General features: G+C 42.0%; 1 protein-coding gene across 4 annotated transcripts in view; it reads left to right on the top strand.

The window, feature by feature from the left end:
- The window catches only part of DENND1A (DENN domain containing 1A), a 481014-nt gene that overhangs the window by 255551 nt on the left and 202373 nt on the right, over nt 1–23090 (top strand). For all 4 annotated transcript variants that reach the window (XM_090274703.1, XM_090274702.1, XM_090274704.1 and 1 more), the window contains one exon: nt 9519–9619. In XM_090274703.1, coding sequence (XP_090130829.1) covers nt 9519–9619 — 101 coding nt within the window. The remainder of the gene's footprint in view (nt 1–9518; nt 9620–23090) is intronic.

The following is a 23090-nucleotide window of genomic DNA, read 5'->3' as shown; positions in this document are numbered from 1 at the left end:
CAAGCACTGAGCTTTTTGGACTATACACAGGATTTAGATTGCTAGTGATTCTCAGATGTTAATCCATGGATTAATTGTATTAGAATCAGGCAGAAAACTTGTTAAAAATTCAGGTACTTGGACATTCTGGTTCAGAAGGTCTAGTATAGAACCACAGAATCTCTTTTTTTTTAAGGTTCCCCAAATGATTGATGCATAGCCAGATTCAGAAACAGTAAATAGACAGTTCTCTAAAACAAAAAATAATGTTTGTCCTTTCATTATTTTTAAATTTTCATCATTCAACTGATTCTCATTTTGAGATTACATAACAGAGCCTGGTTAAGTTTGTTTAGAAGACATGAGTACAGACCAACACTAAAAAAATTCTTTGTTTCCATATTTTTTGATGGGAGAGCTTTGATTTTGGTATTGCCTGCTGTAGAATAGGATACAGCTAAATATAATACATTTAAGCACTTTAGTAATCTTGGATACTGATGCAGTCCAGCAGCGTAACTTTGGGTATAAATAGACTAAAGGGGTGATATTTCTTTTTAGCCACTGCGTTAAGGACATGGCAGAGAATCTTGTTTAAATTTAGTAGTATAGTCAATTTGTGAACCAAATCACATATTCCTTAGACTATAAAACTCAGAGCTTATTTTTATATCACTCTTATTAATCAGATCCCTACCAAAGCAACACCAGTGGGTAATATTCAAGTCACTGACATCTTAATATACTTGAAAAGCCCTAAATGGCAGGCATCTCTGTGGATTTCATTAAAGAAATTTGAGCGCCTCCTTTGTGCTAAGTCTGCAAGAACAAGGACTCACTTGTCCTCTGGTTTCTGGAAACTGAAATGTTGGTCACACTTTGGTGAGCCAAGGTGCTGTGAGGTGAAGTTAGGCCATGCAGTCGGGTCGGTACAGATCTTAAGAAAATTCCCATTTATTCTCTTCTGCTATCTTGATAGCTGTGTAGTCTACCAGCTCGATGATTCAGACAGCCCTGCAGATGTTATCTTTTCCCAAGACAGAGGACAACAGGGCTGTAGGAGAAAGCACCAGACTTCAAGTCAGGATGGTTTTGTCCAACTCCTACCTTTGTGCTTAATCTTCCCCTGTGTTATTCCTAGCCCCATGGCTCGGGCAACATAGTTGACCTCTCTGAATCTCTCTGCCCTGTGCTGTAAAAATTGGGATGGTATTAAAACCCGTCTCAGGCTTGTTGAAAAGAGTCAATGGTCATAGATACGATAGCATGTATCCCACTCCTGGGCACCTACTAATCATTCAGTAAATGCTGACTCTGAATCTCACCTTTGAGGGGCAGTAAACCCTGATTTGACTTTCAGAAGCAAAGAGGACAGGAGAGATCCGGAAGAGTTCTGAAGATGTAATTAGTATAACTGGTGATAGTGGTTGGTGAATGAATCCAGGCAACAGAGAATAGTCATGGCAACTCAAAGGAGGCTCTCCGTATCCACCCACTTCTCGTTAGTCACATTGTCATTGACTAAATCTTTGTGTCTTGTTCAGGTCTCCAAAGTCATCACTGCATAGTGCTAGAATGGCCTCAAGAAGCTGCTTTGTTCTCTTGACCCACTGTTACCATCTGACTGGCCTTCCAGGGAAGAGGACTAACAGCTTCTGGTTTTCATCTTCCCAGGCTCTGGTCTAATGTCTGTTTGTCTGTCTGTCTGTCTCTCTCTCTCAGAAGCAGTCCTGATTCGTGCCCCAGTCAGAATTAATGATTCCTTCTTCATATGCCAACACACTTGAACTTCTGTTATAACACCTCTTTCATAATGCTTTTGTGTTGAAGTTGATTGTTTGCATTTTGACCTTTCTCTGTCTATTTTAAATTGCTTGAGAGTATGGCAGGTACATGTAGTGAATATCAGTGACTGTCACGTCAGTATCGGCCATAGCACAGAGGCAGTCTCCTGTGGGCCAAGAGCAGATTCTGAAGTTGAACTCCCTAGGCTCATATCATCTAGCTCTGCCACTAGCTCTGTGACCCTGTACAAGGTACCTAATATTTAGGAATCTTAATTTCCTCATCTGTAAAATAGGGACAGTAATGCTGCTTACCTTATAGGACTGTGAAGAGTAAATGAGTTAAGTGTATTTATAGCACTTAGAACAGTGCTTGGCAGATAGTAAATGCTGAGTTAAGTGGTCATGGTGGAGGCTGTATTATAGCTTTTGTCTTTCTAAGTTTACTATCACTTTCTAAGGTTGGATTTGCCTGACAGAACTCTACAGGGGAGATTCTCCACCACCACCACCACCATCCATGCCTTCAAATCTAATAACTCATACCACCTGAAGGTTCCTTAGTTTCTTCTCCATGTATGGATATCTGGCAGGTATTCATGAGCCCATGTTCAGTTCTGCTTTCATTATTTTAAAAAATATTATTCATTAAAGCAATAGTGTAAATGAGCAAAACACAGACTATGATCTTAGAATATTTTCAAAAAATATAAATATCCGCTTATACTAGACTTGAGGTAGCAAATAGATTTCTTGTTGAGTGCCTGCTTGGATCCACTGACAATGGTTGCACATTCAGAGAGACCCTCAGGCCCTGTCCTGGTACCGGATTGGTTTATAATGTCTGTCTTGGCATAGGGTGGAGGAGGGACAGAACCTGGCTGTCCCTGCATTTAAATGAAGTGTTATTAATCCCAGTGTAACTTTGCCTTTTTTTCCTTCATCTTAAAGAGAAGTCTGGCCCTGGCCAGGTTGTTCAGTGGTTAGAATGTTGTCCCAATATGCCAGGGTTGCAGATTCGATCCCTTGGTCAGGGCACACACAGGAATCAATTGATGAATGCATCAATAAGTGGAACAACAAACCTCTCTCTCTCTCTCTCTCTCTCTCTCTCTCTCTCTCTCTCAAATCAATCGTTTTAAAAAAGTCTGCACTTTCCTCCCTCACGGTGCTGTGAGCTTATTGACCCTGTAGTTTCCCATACATTGTTTCTGCCTCTGCTTTGGTAGCGAAGGATTTTCTCTGGCGGTTTCAGTTGCTTTGATGTTTTGAAGTGTCAAATCTTGGCATGAAAGCTTCTTTTCCTGGTTAATAACTGAACTCTAATTATTCTAGCTAGTGGGGGCGGTGGGGGGAAGTGACTGAGTAGGCAGGTGACTGCCTGAGAAAGCTTCCTCTTGACTGGATGATCTTGCTGGTGGTGGAAGGCGTTCAGCTCGACCCCATGTTGGTATGCTGGTTTTTTGGGGTGATTTTTTTTTCCTTACCTGTCTCCAGAGGATAGTGGAGAAGCAAGAAGTAAGATGAGTTCCACTCAACTTACTTACACACACACACACACACACACACACACACACACACACACACACACACACACACACACACACACACACCTTGAAGGAAGACTGCCCTTCCTCCACAACCAAAAATAAAAATAAAGAAACATTACATTTCAACTTCTAAGAAAGGCGGGAGATTGCTCTTTTCCTTCTCTCTGCTCACATGCCCAGCTTCTGTCTAGATTAGCTGAAGTTCTTTGATTCTGAAGCTAAGTTGCCTTTTTGCTAAAGCATCTTAGTTTCTTAAAAGCCAGCTCTACCCTCACTAAATGTCGTAAACACAATGTGAACATACCTGAACCATTTATAAATAAAGGTTTTTCTCATACTTTTAGAGGGGTTGAATAGGTTGACTTCCAGAGTCCCTGCAGATTTTACTTAAAACCCATTGCTGATCTTCTAGCAGGTTTTATATTTGAGAATAATTAAAAATCAAAATCCAACCAAAAACCCACAACACTGCTTGATCATGGCATCATTTATTTCATGATGACTACAAAGATGGTTTATAATTAAATAAAAAAATCTCGTTCTCAAATTGAGAAAGCTAACTCCTACAAGACATTTTCTACAACTGTTCTACTTAGGATGATTTTTGGTTGAAGTTAATGGACTTTTAAAAGGCCCATCTTTAAGGATAGTAATCTGGTATTCTTTCTGTGTTGTTTATCAATTTCCTAATGTTTGGGTTCAGCAGAGAAATCCCAATTTCTCTTAACTCAGTGCTGAGGCAGATGTCAATTTGATGTTTTAATATCCTGAGTTCTACAATGTGAATTATTTGTGACCATCTGAGTTTTCTTCTGTCAGCTTTTAGAACTTGGAATCTCAATACCTTTTAGAAATTTACAGCTTCTAGTTGTAATCTGTTGAGCAATTGCAATTTGTTAAGTGTCAGGTAATCTTGCCTACCATTCCTCATGCTGGAGGCACTCGAACATCCCCCAGACATTTACTCAGCACCTGCTCCGTGTCAAGCACGGTAAGAGATAAGGAGAGGAATCGAATGTGTGCTGTCCTTGAGGAGCTCATATCTTTAGGCTCATGCCCCTGGTCTCCTATGATCATCTGCCTCTGAGGTCTCAGAGAGTCAGGGGCCAACCTCAGAGCAAGGCTGTGTCCTCCACAGTCAGGTGATGGAGACAGGGGGCTGAGAGGTGATGGTGCCTCAATAGCGCATGGATTCCAGGTGGGCCTTGTAGCTGCAGAGATGAGAAAGCAAGACCAGCTTTGACACATACCCTGTTTTTCTTACACTTAGTCAGTGTAACTGATGGGGAGCTAGGGCAGGGAAGGCGCATATTTCACATCAAAGGAGAGCAATTCCTCTAGGTCCTAAGTTGTCAAAGCTAGAAGGGGGGCCGAGGGATCATGTAGTCCAGCCTCTTGTTTTCCATAGAGGGGAAATTGAGATTCAGGAAAGGAAGTGGCTTGCTCAGATCAAAAAAGAGAATTAGTGGAAACTCCATGCAAGTATGTAAAAGGGAACATGACAGAAACGCAGGCTTTCAAATTGGTGTGCCAAATTGGGATGTAAACCTTTCACTTTGACAATTATTACTTCATAGTCTAGAATTTCCTGTGGATTAAAGACACTACAACACCTTAGTTAAATGTAACTAATCCCCAGGAAATTGTCAGATCTGTGTTTGTTTTAAAATAATTATTTTCTGTTTAATTGGTATTTTGCTCTAGATATTTGTTCATCTAACACCAAGGCAAATGCATTTCTACATAATTGGGCCGTGCTAACAGGGACAGTATCTCATCTGGTTCAGAATCCTCAGCACAGTGTATGGGCACAGGGTAGGCATTCAAAACATTTTTTAAGTTAATTTATGCATTGTGGAAATACAGTGGCCACAATCTGACAGACCTGGATGTGATTCCCAGTTCTGTCACTAGCTATGTGGCCTTGGGCAAGTTATTTCACCTCTGAGACTGTTTCCTTATCTGTGAAATGTGATCACTTATGTGTAAACACACACACACACACACACACACACACACACACACACACACACACACACACACACACACACACACACACACACACACACACACACACACACACACACACACACACACACACACACACACACACACACACACACCCCCTTAGAATAGTACTTTGCCAGATTCAGATTCTAAACCCCAACATGGAGCCTGGCACCTAATACTGTTGGGAATTTTTTTTTTTTCTTTTTTTTGGGGGGGGTGGGATTCTTACTTTTATTCCATGTTAAATTTCAGAGCTACCTTTAGGATCTAAGACAGTGACAATCTGGGTATTATCTCTGGGAAATACCTTAAAATGTAAAAAAAAAAAGTCTTTGTGATTTTTTCAACGCTATCATTGATCATTCATTCACGTCCCATCTCCACTCCCTTCTCCCTTTGTCTCCCTTTACCTCAAAGAAAACTAATGAAGCCATATAGAAAGCTCCAAGATAGAAGTGACCTTGTGCATCTTTAATTGAGGACAGAATTTGCTAAAGGAGCGTCCAAAAACCCACCAGTGGTTTACTTTACAATCTGTGTCCTGGCTAGACTGGCTGTTGGCTGTATAATTTGTCTACTTTTGTCTGGAGTCTTAGACTATTCAGCTGCTTCAGGGCAAAATCTTTTGGGGTGTCATTAAATGGGATTGATAATTGGCTTCTGATGAATATTCATTGTGACTAATGACTTTGGGCAAATTTTACACATACTATCTTTCTATTCTCCCACTGAGTGAGATTTTGATAGGATCATTTTCCTCAACTTACACTTCAATTAAATATTCACAATACCTTTTTGTTTACTACAATCCAAATGTATATTTTCATTACTTTTAAATTTTGTATTCTCTAAGAAATGAGGATAGTACTTTAGGATCCTTATTTTTTTTAAGTGGGGCTGGTTTTAGAGTTATTTTCCAAATAAGTGGCCAATAATTTACAGCACATAATATGTTATTCCTGATTAAGCATAGATATATCATAACACTTTTCTTGTGGTAAATTTAGCCACTATTCCTAAGTGATGATGCACATTGTTTGTGCCATTTAGTATTTGGTAAAAGAGCCCAGCAATTCGCTTTTTGTCTGTTTGTTTTCTTAATCAAATGGGTAAATGTATTTCACTCCAACTGCAAGGACTTGGCCTTTAGAAAACCCCCAATGAAAATGTTTATCATATACCTTAAAATTTTACTTTTTATGAGGGATAAGAAATTTTAAAATCTTGGCATTCAGTTTGGTAGGGTTTTTTTGAAGTTAAGGAGACTCAAGAAGAACATTGTCTGAAGATAAGATCTTTGCCACTTTATCACTTGAAATAGGATTTAGACTCAAACCAGTTTAAGCTTAAAAGAGGCAAGTAATCAAGTTCTGTCTCAGCCCAGAACATTCTATTGGATGGCTTCTTCAAAGAGAATTACAAATGAATTCATGCGATGATCCCTTACATTTGTATGGCACCTTACAGATTTGTAAGTGCTTTTATTTTTTTGATGTGCTGCAGAGTTTAGAGTAGGCATATTATTGAATGAATGGATGAATGAATCCATTAACTTAATTTTCCAGGAAGTGACATAGTTTGTGTCTTAGCTTGCTGTTATTGTTTTGGAATTTGAGTCATATAACCCACTCTGTGAGACTCATGAAAATATTGGTCCAATAATGTTAAAAGCCAGCTCACTAACTATCTTTATATCGTGTGTATATTCTAAGTAGAATTTTTTATTTATTCAAGAAACATTTCATTAGCATATATATGTGCTGTACACAGAGAACACGAAGAGGAAAAGAGAGACAAGTCTTTCTGGACTTGACAGTGAGAGGACAGACGTGCAGACAGTTATAGCCCCTAACTAATAACTGGGTGTGTGCCCAGGGGAGACATGCGAGGAAGTGGCACTTGCCCCGAGACCTGAGGCAGGAGGAGACCTGAGGCAGGAGGAGTTTGCTATGGGCACAAATCAGGGCCAGTTTAGGGACCAGGTGGAAAGAGAGAAAGGGAGAGAAGGAGCACTTAACTCCTCCTAAGTCCACAAGTGCTTTATTCTAAGAATAAACCTGGAGAAGGCAGTGGAGACCATGGCTGGAGATGCTGATCTCCAGGTAGACTGGGAAGGGGTAGGGGCATGCCTGGACTTCGGAGCAGGATGTTCTGTGACTGGGTCTGCACTTCAGTGAGAGTACTTTGGCAGCGGAAGGGTGGGCAGGAAGAGCTGGGACCCAGGGCCAGTTTCATCCCGCAGCCTAACTTCAGCGTAGAGTTGAGTAAAGTTGGTTCCTTTTCCATTCATTCAGCACCAGCAAAGATTTCTCATCTCTTCTCTGTCTGAAGAAATGAGTCCTGTAATATGGCAGACAGCCTCCTTCATATGGAAACATATTTAAACGGGTTGAGAGTGATGGATTAAACCTACAAGCCTTGGTGTTGTCCCTGGGAACAGCTCTAGAGAGCTTGCTGGATCAGCTCCTGTTCATGACATGTACCTGATTTAAAGAACAGGGTCTGGGGGGAAAGGGGTGGAGGGAGTAGCGGCCCTGGATTTAATACACAGCTCTCACAACTGTGAAACATCAGCGGAGTGTCCAATTTAAAGCTGTTCATGTTACACTAACCTCTGGGATTTTTTAACTGGGCCTTGGCACGTCACTCTTTCGCCACGTAAATGTCCTTCTGTCAGCAAAGGCCAGTTAACAGCTTCCAAAAGAAGCAAAGTCCTCATGGGAACAGGCTTCCCAGAAACCAAAGAAATAAGACAGAAAGGAACATGTGTTGTTGGCTTTTGTCACTTCATAGCCGTATCTCCCAAGGTGCTGGTGTTTTCCTTTTCTCACTATATTGAATTTTGTAGCAATTTTATTCCATTATATCTTTGTTTCCTAAAATTTCAATTATATTAAATATTGATTGTATGATGTGTCTAGCTCTTAAGGAAAAAAAAGGAATATGAAATAAGGCATGTCAAAAGAATAGGGAGAGGAAGGATTAGTCAGTTAGCAGTGCTAGGGCAATTGATTAACTATGTGGAAAAAATAAATTCTCACCTTAGTCCTTAAATGTAAACTCATTCCAGATGGATTAAAGTTAAATACTGGGGGAAAATATGGGGGGCTTTCATATAAAAGCAGTGGACACCATCATGAAGGAAAATATTTGTCTATGTAATTATTTAAACATTCTATTCACTTAAAAAATTCAAAAAAAAATTAAGGATAAAGTATTTTTTTCAAAACATTGTACAGGATTAGTGTCCTTTGCCTATCTACTGTTTCCTTGTAAACCAGTTTTTTAAAATACTATTACTCATTAGAAAAAGTGGCCTAAGACTAGGAATAGACCATTCATCTAAGAAATATAGTCTAGAAATATATGACAAGATGTTCAGCCTCAGTCACGATCAGAGGAATTAAAAAAAAAATCCAAATAGGTACAATTTTAAAGCTACTAACTTGACTATAATTCTTAGTGCTGGTGATGTGTAAGGGGACATAGTAGTACATGGCTGGGTTAGTGTAAAGACCCTCCATCCTTCGTCTATTTATTCGGTGAATGCATTTGTTATGTTTATATTATTATATTTATTAAGTGACTTAAAATATTTATAACCTTTGTCTCTGAATTCTACATCTAGGAACCAGATATAAAAATTACTAACCTGATCTGATTATATAACTTAATGGTAAAAGAATGGTTAAATATAGTATGGGAAATTTATTGAGTAGCATTAAATGATATGTTTTCTAAGAATATTGAAAGATGTGGGAAAATGCCAGCAAATAATGTTAACTTAAAGAAAAAAGAGCATACTTGCAAAAAAAAAAAAAAGAGAGAGAGAGAGAGAGAATGCAAATGAACACTGTAGTTGTAATAATCCGAATTTTATTAGAAAAGCAAATACAAGTGCATATGTATGTAATACCCCAAAATGTTAAATTACTTTCAGATGATGAAGACTTTTCTTTTATCACTTTTTCCATTTTCTATATTTTCTACTATCATTGTGCATTAGCTTCACAATCAGGAAGAAAACAGATTTTTTTCTGAAAGACAGGCTCTTACTAAATTTGAAATAGGGTGATTGAGTTCACTTATTTTAAATATGTTGAGAAGCATGCATTTCATTTTATTGCTGAACTCCAGGAGGACAGGATCTCCTGTTTGCTTGTCAGCTCTGACCTCCCGTTCGCTTCCCCTGCAGCTGACCGCCTGCATCCACGGGTCCGCCGCCATGCTGTACCCCATGTTCTGGCAGCACGTGTACATCCCCGTCCTGCCGCCGCACCTGCTGGACTACTGCTGGTAAGGCCGCTGCGCCCCCGTCCCCGCTTCCCTTCGCCAGGCACGAGCGAGGAACGTGAGGTCTGGCGCTTGTGATGCCGCTGGTGACTCTGAATGAAAAATACTAACTTAAAAAATGACGTGCGTTTTAGACCACGTGACGGCCTGGCCCTTTTGTTTCCCTATATCTTTCATATATGTCATGGCATTCTTAAGAGTTAAGGTGAGTAGACAACACTTTTCCCATTTCTCAGTTTGGGGAAACCAAAGCACCAAGTAGTTGTGTGATTTTTTTTTTTCCCCTAAGACACATTGGAAACTGATGACAAAAGCAATTGAGACTCCCAAGGACTTCAAGTTTCAGCCATGTACTGGCATGTTCTGTAAGACTTGCTCTCAACTGTGGTTTGGGAGCACAAGCCAAACTTCAAAACCCTCAAGTGTTTTGATAGGAATTTCACTGTTCAGTGAACTGTATTTTCGTGGAAGGCAGGCAGGCAGTCAGACTTTAGAGTCAGCTGTACCACCTTGGACAAGTCTTTTGGCTTGAGACTGTCTCCTCATCTGCAAAATGAAGTTGTTCTACACATAATTATATACAAAGGGAATAATATAACAGATGAAAGGACACCATGCAGAAAAGTGGGCTAATGGTAGGTACTCAGCTGCATTTCCGCAGAATCATTGTCATCGTCACTCTCTGTCTTCAATAAATTATCAAAAAGACTGATTTGGATCCATCTTCCATCTGAACAATTTCTTTCTCCAATGTAACGTGGTTAAAGACATGGTCTCCAGACAGCTCAGCACTATACATATATAGGAAAAGGCCAGAAATTGACAGCTTCAGGAGAAAGGGACCCATTTGAAGGGTCGCTGTTCTGTCGCTTAGGAACAGGTGATTCAGGATACGTACTGTGGGTCTGAAGTGACTGAGTCCGGGTCGCTCGTACTGTTTGCTGGGCTCTCCAACCCAGTGTGCAAACCTGCCGCTGAAAAGGCTCACCAAGGTAGCCAAGCTGTCCTGGGGGCCTAAAGGTATGCCTCAGTACCCCTAATTTGAATGTTGGGCTCACCTTCACCCCAAGAAGCTATGGGTACAAGAAAGATGTAGCCCAAGGCCATCAGGTAAAAATCAACAATTCTCTCCAGTGCCTAACACTAAGTGAATCTGCTCATTTCTCTACTATATATTTTTCTTATCAAGATGGCTCTTTTTTATTGAAATATATTTTATTGATTATGCTATTGCAGTTGTCCCAATTTTCTCACTTTGCCCCCCTCCACCTGGTATCCCCCTTTCCTCCAGTAATCCCCCCTCTTACATGCATGGGTCATGCATGTAAGTTCTCTGGATTCTCCATTTCCTATGCTATTTTTACCATCCCCCTGTCTATTTTGTACCTACTTTTTATCTGTGCTTTTCTCCCACCGCTTAAGAGATTAAGGGGCTGTTTCTCTGCTTAGACTTGCTGCTCCTGTTGAGCTTCTGAACCGGCTTTCAGTTATTTCCCCTGTCATGTATCTCAAAGGAAAGCCCATGTTGGCTCTCCAGTAGTGTTGGTTTGTTTGAATGCAAGGTTCATGGGCTGGGCACAGGCAGACAGAGAAGGAGGAAGAGGCCAGGGGTGAGTGCGAGAAGGAAGGGCAGGACACACACCCAAGGAAGGCAGAGGGGCGATAGTGAGAAAAATAGAAAAGGTAGAGTGGGGACATGTCTCCTAAGACAGACTCACACAGTGGCACCCAGTCCTCTTGCCACCCACCCCCTGACGTATAACACCCTCAGAGGCACATACTCTCACACAGATACAGGTCCCTTCACCACACGCACCCATCTCAGGGGTCCCCACCCAGAGGGAGACTCATGACTCACTACGGACCTCACCCAGACACGTGCTTTAAGGGAAACCTTAAGGTTCTCGCTGGAAGAGACTCACCTGGGTGACTTGATGTTGCGCTTTGCATAGGAACGCCCAGGGGTTCCTGTGTGCAGGTGATGGTAATAGTACAACTTTAGCTTTCTGTTACTTGGAAAGTTTTGGTTGCTAAATTGTTAGCTAGTTTAAAACCAGCAACTTACATTCCCAGAACTGTGGAGAGGAAAGTGCTCTGTCAGTGCCATCAGTGATCACAGTAGCTGCCAGTGGTGAATGTCTCCTGTGCCCCAGCCACTGGATCGTGTCCTTTGCATCTGTGATCTCTGTTAGTTCTTCCAAAAACCCTGTAAGGCAGGTATCGTTGGCTCCACTTCACAGGCTGGGAGACCAAGGCCCCACAAGGTTTTAGTAACTTGCCCCAATATAGATATTATGTACTGTATGATTCCATTCTTATAAAAACAAACAGAAAACTATGTATATATACTACAAAAATTAAATGTGTGTACACACTCACAGGCAGAAATCTAGGAAGAAATACACACCAAAATGTTAACAGTGATTTGTGATGGGGATGAGGGAGGCGAATGCTGTGTGATTTTTATTTTATTTTTCATATTTTCAGATATTTCAATGAAGAAAGTGTGGTTTTTATCATTGAGAAGTCTTACTTTAAAAAAACTTCAGTGTTTTTTTCAACTGCCATCCCAGGTCCCAGACCTCCTTTCTTGTTTGCTTAGAGGAGTTAGCCATTGAACTCTTTTCTGTGGCAGCTGATCCAAGATCCTCATTTCAGTTCCCTCTCTGACTCTAGCGCTGTCCAGAACTGTGTCACCAGCCTGGCTGCTAGCAGTGACCCTGGCAGGTCCACCTTAGAAGGGAGGTCTTGTCAAGGAAGCTACTAAGCCCTTGTCAGCCCAAACTACTACAAAAAATCGAAGTTAAGGCGTGGATTTTTCTGAGCCTCAGTGAGTTTTGTGGTTATATTCCATCCTGGAAGTTTCTGTTCGTGTGATAGCTTTTCTCTCCTGGTCTCCTGTTTTCATGAAAGAACTTCCTGACCTTTGACCAAAGGGTGATTACTGGCCAATGGGGATTGGTATCTGTTTATTAACTGCAAGATGCAAGAATGATGAAATAAAAGACCCCAAGAGAAAAAGACAGATCCTCCATTAAGGCTTGATTTGATCACCTTCAGCCTGCTACCACTGCTTTGGTCAGAAACTACAAATGTCATGAAATTGGAGTCAGTGCTAATAACTTGATTCTATTGTGCTCAGTGACTTTCACCACGTTGAGTTTAATGCTTGGTGGTAAGAGCCAGCAGGGATAACTAGCATTTTAAGTAAAGTGCGAGGAGCCTGAAACATGTAAATTTGAAGGAGGTTTGTTCCTCTGCAGATGATTTAAATGTTAAGTACGTCCCCATGCAGGGGATACACGAAATGGAATCTGAAAACTATTATCTCCTGTAGAAATGAACTCTCAATTTACTCACTGCACAGGAAGGGCAGATTTTAGTCATTTTCACTGCCAGCAGGTGCCCTTTCTATGCATAATAGACTTCACAAGTGTAATTAACACATGAGGACCACTGCTGCCAGTTTTTCTTCAGGTGCATGCTGCTAGGAGTTTTCAGGACAACACTGTAGTGCAGGCGGTAAGAGCTTTTTACATTGCACTTGAAGATGAGGTGTTCATTGACTTCGGGACAAAGACGTGTTAAATGAGGCTGAGCTCAGACCCTGCTATCATATAGGTCATGGTCCTTGAGCTCAGAGACCCCGAGAGCTGTAATGCAGCCTTTAGTAGAACAGAGGCCAATAGAGCAAAGCTCTGGGACGCAGTGAATCAGTGGAAACTATGATGCTGAAAACCCCGCAATTATGTGGAAGACTCTAATTGCACTTTCACAAATACAACAGCCAATTATCTGAGTTAACTTTAATTAGAGCTATAATCACGGATTTTAATTATCTGAGTAAATCGGTTTAGCACAAATGGCCTGCCCTAAATATTTCCCACCTTAATTTTTTCAAGTTCCTTCCCATTTTTGAACAGTGGGAGAGAAAGTGCCCGGGCTTTGGATTCAGACCGACCTGGGTTCACGCCTCAGCTTCATCTCTTATTAGCTGTGTAACCATTAAAAATCTATTTTACCCCTCTGATCTGTAATTTCCTTTTCTGTAAAATGGGTTTAATTTGCCTACTTTGAAGGGTGGCTTTAGGAATTAGTGGCATTCAGTAATGGTGGTTGCTCTTATCATGGTTATTATAAACATGGGACATAGATTTTGGCTTCCAGAAGGTTTCAGCTCACATCAAAAATTCTTGCTTCTGTAGACTGTGAACTCAGGGAAAAACTTCATAATTCATCTTCTCTTTTTACCCCTCAGATTGTTTTTATTTTGACTTTTTTTTTTTTTTTTATTTAACTTGAGTTATTGTATGGTTGTTTTCATTTGCAGCTGTGGCATAAGAATGAAAAGAAAAGAAACAAAAGCAGATGGCAGAGAAAACGAAAGGAGTAAGACATTTCCAGCCCTTATGAATATTTAAAAACATGTGCTGCTGGTTCCTTTCTACTTTAGATCTGTGCTTTTCCCTTAACTTTGAAAGTGAAAATGAGAACGTTCCCTACCTTGGCTGGTGGCAGTCCTGCCCTTGGCCAGTGTTGGCAGAGCCTCCTCATTTCTGGGACAAAAGGATTAACTTAGTGATGAGAATCAGCATTCCCTCTTATTATAATAACCGCCATCTCTTGAGTCCAGTGTGTGTGTGTCAGGCTCTTTCTAAACATTATCACAAATCACCAAAATCACACTTTAAGGCAAATTTATTAGCTCTATCATATAGATTAGGAAATGGATGCTCAGAGGGGAGTAGTGATTTCCCTGCTGTCACACAGCTAGGAAGTAGTAGAGCCTGCACTCGCAGTCCAGGGCTATCTGATATTAAAGCTTTTCTTACTGACACTCCAGAGTGTTAGAGAAGAAGCTGTGCCTGTCACCAAAGTTTCGTGAGAAAAAATTCTTGTAGTCTTATTGATGACTTGCTGATTGTAAATGTACATTATTGTTGGTTAGTTATTCATTCATTCAGCAGGTGTTTATAGAGCACTTACTATGTACGAGGTCCTGTGCTAATTCAATGTTGCTAATAAAAGGTCCCAGTAAAAGCCGTGTGGTATTTCCCATGTAAATTCCTTTTCCTCCCTTATTTACTCAGAAGCCATCCTACATAAGGACCACAAGTCAGTTCCCAAACTGAGTTTTGTTTGTGTTTTTTTGGACACTCATTAACACACCTTTGTGATAAAGTATTTCCATATCAGATCAAGACAAGTAAGTTCACGTGCTCTCCCAAAGAACAGCCGGGTCAAGAGCCATGTTAGTAGCTAACTCCTGATTCTTGCTGAGGGTATGGTTCCACGGAGAAGTTAAGTCAGATGCGCACAACTAAGCTCTGGGTTTTGCATCTGATTTCCTGACATTTCTTTCCAGGTGACTCTGGGAGCCATTTTTTCACTCAGAATGGGCATGCTTTGATTCTCTGTGATAGATGCTGGTTCGAGGTTCTCTATCTGTAATGCACGTGGATTTCTGAACCAACCCCTTCATGCTGCATCATGTATTTCATCTGGGGTTTTTAGGAAATCGTCTAAAACATGCCTGACCTCAGGGTGAACAGTCTGTATGGGTGATGGGGCATCACTAGACACAATTGTGAAGTGACATCTGGATGATCAGAGCTGGCTTCATTCTAATCGTTATCTTCATTGATGCCATGAAATTTTGCATAAGGAATAAGTTGATGCTAAAGTAAGCGGTATAGTTGGTACTTTTGGTAGCAGAAATAGCAATCGATGAAGTGTGGTGGAAAACAAGAAAAGCTGGCTATGGTCCTGGCTTCCCTATACACTAGCTTTGAGGTCACCGAAACTCTCTGAACCTACTTTCTGTTCTGTCAAACTTGAATAGTAATTACTATCGACGCAAAATAGGGGCTCCATAAATAGTGGGCACTATTTTTGTTATTAATGACTATATTTGACCCCCCAAATTCTGTTGAAATTCACAACACCGAGGCAGGGGGGAGGTTGGAAGGAAGGAGATTAGGTAGGCAGGTGAGGTTGACATTGTCTTATCTATATGGAACTCCAAGCTATGTATGTTCTGTTAAAAAATTGAATTTCAACAAGTAGGAAAAAACCGTGTATTGTTTCCAGTTTGCAGCAAGTACTTATGAGTGCCTACTCTGTCTCTTGGTATTGGGCATAGGAAGATAGAGCTTATAGGTGGTTCTGGATTTGAGAAAATGTTACTTCATGAATAATCCAGGTGTCCAGGCAAGAATAGGAGAACAGAGATTTTTTTTTTTAAGCTAAGAAACAGCAATAGATCAAGACAGGTCCACTGCTCAGGGATGGAACCATTGCAACAAGGAGTTCATTCAAGAGAAGCAGGAGAGGAGAAGGACCTGGATTTCAGTGTCAGACAGAAGAAGGAAAGTGGGGTGTGTGGTGGGCCTTACATTAGGGAGTGCACAAATATTGTGTGTTGGTTGTAGAAAAGGAAATGATCGATTTCTAGGTGAATTCCTTAGTAAGATTTAACTGAATTTGACCCTGTGGTTGGAACAGAAAGGCTGAGTAGTAGAAAAGAGTTCTGGGTCCAAGTACCGGCTCTGGTCCTACTGAATCTGTGTCTTCGAGTGAGTCACATAATCTCTCTGAGCCTAGGTTTCCCCATCCACAAGACTACTTCCAGCCAAAAGCACAGTTCTCCATCAAAGAGGCAGCTAAAAAGACGCTGTTAGATGGTGATGGTCACTGAACCCTCCATGGAGATGCACCTTCGCTTCCATCAGCGGAGGCCAAAGCAAAATGCCAAGAGCCTCTGCAGGAAGCTTTGGACAACTTCTAGTAAACTGTCTTCCTGGTGGAAAAATGGGAGTGAGAAGAGACCAGGCTCCTTGTATTTTCTGTGCTATAGAATCTATAGGAATCTATATCTAGCTATAGTATAGGTTCTATAGGAAAACAGTCTTTTCAAGTTCTCCATCTGATTTTTAGATGGAAATGTAATGCATATATCATAAAATACACCCTTTTAAGAGTGTACAATGCAATGGGTTTTAGTATATTCACAAGGTTGTACAGCCATCACCGATTTCAGATGCATTAGATTTTTAATACATTCTTGTTGTTAGTAAGGTAATTCATCCTTATTAAAAAACAACAACACACGCACATTTTTTAACCTTCCAAAAGTATATAAAGCAAAAAGCAAGTGTTCTAGAAAAACAAGGAGTCTGTGTAGATGGGTGGCATCAGACCCCTTAGCCTGGTCCCTCCGAGGTGCCCCGCCCACTGCAGATGCCAGGAGTACAGCGGACAGCTCTCCTCCAGCCTCCCTGGGGAAGGTGGTTGCTGCTCACCCACCCTGACTGCAGCCCACCCACCACACCCCGTGGCCCTCCACCTCCTCTGCAGCTGCATTTGCATCTGAGTGTCTGGACCTGTCCTGGGTCGCCCCCTCCCAGGCCCCATCCTGCTGCCTGATGTGGCACTGGACAACAGCCTGCCTCCATGGGACAGAGCTGGCTGTGATATCTGCTTATGTGACAAAGCTTGGGCCTGGTTTTCCTTTTCTGGGGACACTTAGGAAAGTTCTGAAACTTTTAAGGCACAGTGTGGTGGTCTCTGCAGCAGAGACATTCTAGGATGTTTCTGGTCACCAATAGAGTAGGATCCACAGACCGTGTAATACCATCGTCACAGGAGCTGCGACAGTGGAGGAAGATACCTCATGCCAGGGCTTTTGTGAGGTGTCCCTGCCTCTGAGTTTGGGCACAAGGGAGAATATATGAAGCATGAGCACAGTGCTAGGCTCAGAGTCATCTTTCAACCGTGGATTTGTCGTCCCCTTGAACACACAAAAATAAGAGACAATCTTCCTCTTTTTACCAGTTGCATTTTTGATTTTTTACATTTCTTGTTTTGTTACTTTCTCTTGATATATTTTTCCATAGATCTCTCTCTCTCTCTTTTTCTCTCCTCATTTCTTTTGTACGTCATTCATTCCTGCCTTTGTCTGAGAGTCTCGTAGGCCGCTGGGGGCTGACAACCTGAGACTTCCCTTTGCAGCTGGCTCTAGCTCTTCTGGTTCTCATTGAGCTCTCTGGGGCCATAGGAGCCCGTCCCCTGACCTTTGCTCTGTGATTAACTTGTCCTGCTGCAGTGGTCTTAGCCGCTGAGCCCTTCCTGATGTTTTCCAAGCCCGTCTCCTTCCGGTAGACTGAGGAGGCACAGAAGGGCGGACTGCTCCAGGCTTTGATGTTGACCTTACAGGTTTTCTTCCAAGGCATTATTTTTGTAACTCACGTGCTCATTTGGTTGCGTTCAGTGCCTGGGAGCTCTAGAAGGCATCTCACCCAACCCCCAGAGTTACTACTTCACGAAGCCACAAGGCCACACTCAGAGGGCATTGTCCTCCCTCTCCCCTCTTCACCCATCAGCTCCAGTGATATACACCTGTCTCGAATTAGCAAACCATCTCCAGTGCCCAGCTGCACACACTGAGCTCCTCCACTGTGGTGAGCCCTATGGTTTGGCTGCCAAAATTGCAGGTGGAAACTAGGCAGTTCACTGCCTCCTCTCCCAATCTAGAATCGCTCCTGTCCTCTCGTTGATCCTCATCCTCGGCTATTGATCAAAAATCCGGGAGGGCTGGTTGGAAACTAGGCAAAAAGTTAAATAAATAACTTTTCCCCAAAGGAAACTTTAATTAACTCGTGGCATTTGCACCCCTTCTGCTTCTCAAGCTGTCTTTTCTGCCTCTCACTAGCTGTGACCTTTGTCAGGTCACTTCACCTCTTTGAGTGATAGGTTCCTCTGTAAATTATGGAGATCAGGCTTTCAAGATTGCTGCAAGGATGAAATGAGGGGATCACAGGACCCTGTAGATGTCTCAGCACCAGCTTACACACACACAGCAATATGCTAGTTTAATGTCTGCTGTTAACCATAAGCTCCAAATAGGCAGGGAACAGAATTCCTTTTCTCTTCTCTAGCCTCAGCCCAACGTGGTGCCTGATACATAGTAATGTTTGTTGACTGACTGACCAGCACATAATAAATACATCATAAGATGTTAATTTTCTCTTCCCCCTCCCCATTGCTTTTTAAAAATTCAAGCACCTGAGTGTCTTTGCTCTATGGACACCGTGAATCACATTATGATTCTGTTTCCCTCTTTGGCTTGGCAGCTGGAGTCCTTGGAGACAAATTTGTAGGCGTCCTAGCAGGTGTGCAGACCTCACAGCACACACATGCAGAACTAACCTCACCCCAACCTGCATTTTTTTTCTTTGTTGTTTGTTGATTTTAGAGAGAGAGGAAGGTGGGTAGAGAGGGAGAGAGAGAAACATCGATCAGTTGCCTCCCATATGACTGGGGATAAAATCCGCAACCTTTTGGTGTATGGGACACTGCTCCAACCAACTGAGCCACCCAGCCATGGCACCTTGCCCCTATTTCTTTTCCTACTTTCACTGCTATATTGAACATAGTCATATAAATTGCCTTAAATCCTGTTTAGAACAAAAAAGAGTATTGATTAATTCAATGACGTTAGTAAGGCAAATATAGTTTTCTTCTGACAATGAAGTGTCCACTTGGTATTTTATTTTTCAGCTATACATATCAAATAACCATATTTTTCTTTTCTTTAATGGAAAAGCAATTTTTATTTGTGAGCCAGTATCATTATTAATAACTGGAGAACTATAAAGAGTAAAAGCCTTTTCCACTTAATTAGAATCTTTTTAAAATTATATTTTATTTATTATGCTGTTACAATTGTCCGAATTTTTCCCCCTTTGCCCCCCTCCACCCAGTTCCCACTACTCCCTCAGGCAATCCCCACACCATTGTTCATGTCCATGGGTCATGCATGTAAGTTCTTTGTTTACTCCATTTCCTATGCTGTACTGTACATCCCCATGGCTATTCTGTGACTACCTATTTGTACTTCTTAATCCCCTCACCTCTTCACCCATTCCCCCCACACCCCCTTCCCATCTGGAGACCGTCAAAATGCTCTTCGTATTCGTGATTCTGTCTCTGTTCTTCTTGTTTGCTTAGTTTGTTTTTTAGATTTAATTGTTGATAGATATGTATATATTGCCATTTTATTATTCATTTTAAAAATCCTTTTCTTAAATAAGTCCCTTTAATATATCATATAATAATAGTTTGGGACGATGAACTTCTTTAGTTTTTTCTGGAAATCTTTTTATCTGTTTTTTGATTCTAAATGGTATCTTTCCTGGGTAGAGCAATCTTGGCTATAGGTTCCTGCTTTTCATGACTTTGAGCATTTCTTGCCAATCCCTTCTAGCCTGCAAAGTTTCTTTGGAGAAATCATCTGACAGTCTTATGGGAACTCCCCTGTAGGTAACTAACTGCTTTTCTCTAGCTGCTTTTAAGATTCTTTCTTTATCTTTAACCTTTGGCATTTTAATTATGATGTGTCTTGGAGTGGGCCTCTTTGCATCCATCTTCTTTGGCATTCTCTGTGCTTCCTGGACTTGCATGTCTATTTCCTTCACCAAATTAGGGAAGTTTTCTTTTATTGTTTTTCTCAAATAAGTTTTCAATTTCTTGTTTTTCTTCCTCTTCTTGCACCCCTATGCTACAAATGTTGGAACACTTGAAGTTGTCCCAGAGGCTGCTCATACTATCTTCATATTTTTGTATTCTTTTTTCTTTTTGTTGTTCTGATAAGTTGTTTTTTGCTTCCTTACATTCCAAATCGTTGATTTGATTCTCAGCTTCATCCACTATTCTTTTGGTCTCCTATAAATTGTTCTTTATTTCAATTAGTCTATCCTTTGTTTCTGACTGGATCTTTTTTATGCTGTTGAGGTCCTCACTAAGTTCCTTGAGCATCCTTATAACCAGTGTTTTGAACTCTGCATATGATAAATTGCTTATCTCTCTTTTATTTAGTTCTTTTTCTGGAGTTTTGATCTGTTCTTTCATTTGGGCCATGTTTCTTTGTCTCCTCATTTTGGCAGCCTCCCTGTGTTTGTTTCTATATATTAGGTAGAGCTGAAATGACTCCCTGTCTTGGTAGTGTGACCTAATGCAGTAGGTGTCCTTTAGGGTCCAGAAACACAGCTTCCCCTATCACCGAAGCTGGGTTCTTGAGGTGCACCCTTCATGTGGGCTGAGTACACCCTGCTGTTGTAGTGGAGCCTTGCTTGCTGTTGGCAGATCACTGGGAGGGATTTACTCAGGCCAGTCAGCTGCAAGGACTGGCTGTGACCACTGGTGTCCAACCTTCACCCTCCGTGGAGAATCAGCTGTGCAGGGGCATAGTGGTGGTGCTCCGACATGATCTGTAGCTGTCCACTGGGTGTGCAGGATCTGGGGTTTGCTGGGTGGTGCAGGCCAAGGTCAGCCCCAGCCTGTGTTTTGCCCAGGTCCACCCTGCATGAGCTGTAAAGCAGTCTGAGATGGTTGCTACTTGTGCTGGGCTTAGAGATTCCCAGGTGAAACCAAGCTTTGAATCAAGGCTGGTTGCTGCTAGTGCCTGACCTGGGGCCACTTAGCAAGAGATGGGGCTCACTGAGGCTGGCTGTTGCTTTTTTGAGAGGATTTAGGAAGTTGAGCCAAGACCAGCCAGTCATATGGAAAAGTCACTGTTAATAGTTTTGGTTAATAGAATTGGGTGGGATAGACAGAGTCTCAGGGGATCTCCAGGGGCAGGGCAAGCAGTGTGAGCCAGGTTGATGAAGTCTCAGGTACGGCACCTGCTTACTGGCTCTGTAGTTCTGTTGGGGGAGGACTCAGCAAAGGAACAATGGCCTCTGCCTGCCTTTCTGTCTGAGAGAATGCTGTCACCCAGCTCTTGCCTTGATGCCAGACACTTCAGTTCTTCCCTGTATGCCTTTCACGCTGCTACCCTGGTGCTGGAGCTCAGAGGGAATGAATCTGAATTAGTCCATGTGAGGGTTCTGTAAGAGGAACTGCTTGGGACTCCAGAAGTTTCTTCTACCAACTCAATCCCCACTGGTTTTTTGCAGCCAGGGGTTAAGGGGATTTGTCTTCCTGGCACTGGAACCCTGGGATGGGGGGGCCTCTTTGGGCCTGGGACTCCTCACTCCCCAGGTATCCCCTGAATTTTTATCCCCACACATGACTGTGGGACCAGCCCATTCCATGTCTCTGCCCCTCCTACTAGTCTGGATGGACGTGGTTTCTTTAATTTCATAGTTGTCCCGAGGTGAGCAACACTTCTTCTACCGCAGAAAGGAACCTGTTTAGAGCTGCCCAGGGGTTTGGAAGATCCACTGCTTTTCTCTTCTTTCTTCCCATATAAATGCATAGTTAGCGTTACAGTTTACACAGCACAGTGCCCGCCTACCTCTGCCCAGTGTTCCCCTCCCTTCTTTGTCTTAGGAAGCTGTATTACCTTTTTTAATCCTTACCCAAGGATGTTTTGTTTTGGTTTTTTTTCATTGCTTTTTGGAGAAAGAGGAAGGGAGAGAGAAAAACATTGATCAGTTGTCTCCTGTATGCGCTCAGACTGGGGATTGTACTCTCCCGGGCTGGAGATTGAGCCCACAACCTAGGTATGTGTCCTGACCGGCAATTGAACCTGCAACCTTTGGTTCTAGGACGAGGCTCCAACCAACTAAGCCACACTGGACAGGACTCAGGAAGCTGTATCTTACGTATTTGAGCAACTAGAGTTTTTTTATTTCACCTGACTGTCTTCCAGTTAGTTGCTGCTCACCTCAAGTGGAAATCATTAAGAGGGCTTGAGTGACCTGGGGGAAAGAAGTAAAATTGTGAAAGTGCAATAATAATGAATGGGGACTACTGGGCCATTAATAAGTCTGCAGCATCCATATTCATGCCTGGTCATTGTGAGGAATGAGCTCATGCTGTAGAACTTACCTGAAAGAGAAGTGGTGTAGAGTTTGATCAGAGCGTTGGGTGAATGGCCCCATGGTATACCAGCATGCTCTCCTTTCCTTTGGCTGAAATACTGAGTATGCACCATGGGGCACCATAGACACAGCATGTGCTTTCAGTCCAGCAGCCCTGAGTTTGGATGTGGCTGTACTATTTACTAGCTGTGTGACCTTGGGCAAGTTACTTTGCCTTTCTGAGCCTGTTTCCCATTCTGAAAATGTGGAAAATAATGCTACCTTGCAGAGTTGCCTTGAGGCAGTTGGGTTATAATAGCTCAAAAAAAATTAGTTCCTTTTCTGCTTAAGATAACTCAAACTGAACATACCTTTCAGGTAAAGGTCATTATATTGTAACTGCCTTGACACCAGCAACAGAATCCTTTTCCTTTGCAGGCAGGAAGAGAGAAAGAATAGCTTTTTCTCTTCTAGTATGTAACTGATGAAGTCAGATAGTGTAATAATTCTCAGAGAACAAAGCCCTAGCACAGATACACTCTATTCTGCTCTTCAGAGGTGTTCAGTGGTATCCCACAATCACTGTTAGCCATAGGGCAGTTGTGACACAGCTGTCATGGCCTGCCTATGCATGGCCTTAGTCATAGCTGTTAATATTATCACCACTTTAA

Source organism: Furipterus horrens, unplaced genomic scaffold, assembly GCF_987537825.1.
Source record: "Furipterus horrens unplaced genomic scaffold, mFurHor1.1.pri manual_scaffold_4, whole genome shotgun sequence".
NCBI lineage: Eukaryota > Metazoa > Chordata > Mammalia > Chiroptera > Furipteridae > Furipterus > Furipterus horrens.
The sequence above is the reverse complement of the archived record's forward strand: the minus strand, read 5'-3'. Positions and strand labels throughout refer to the sequence as shown.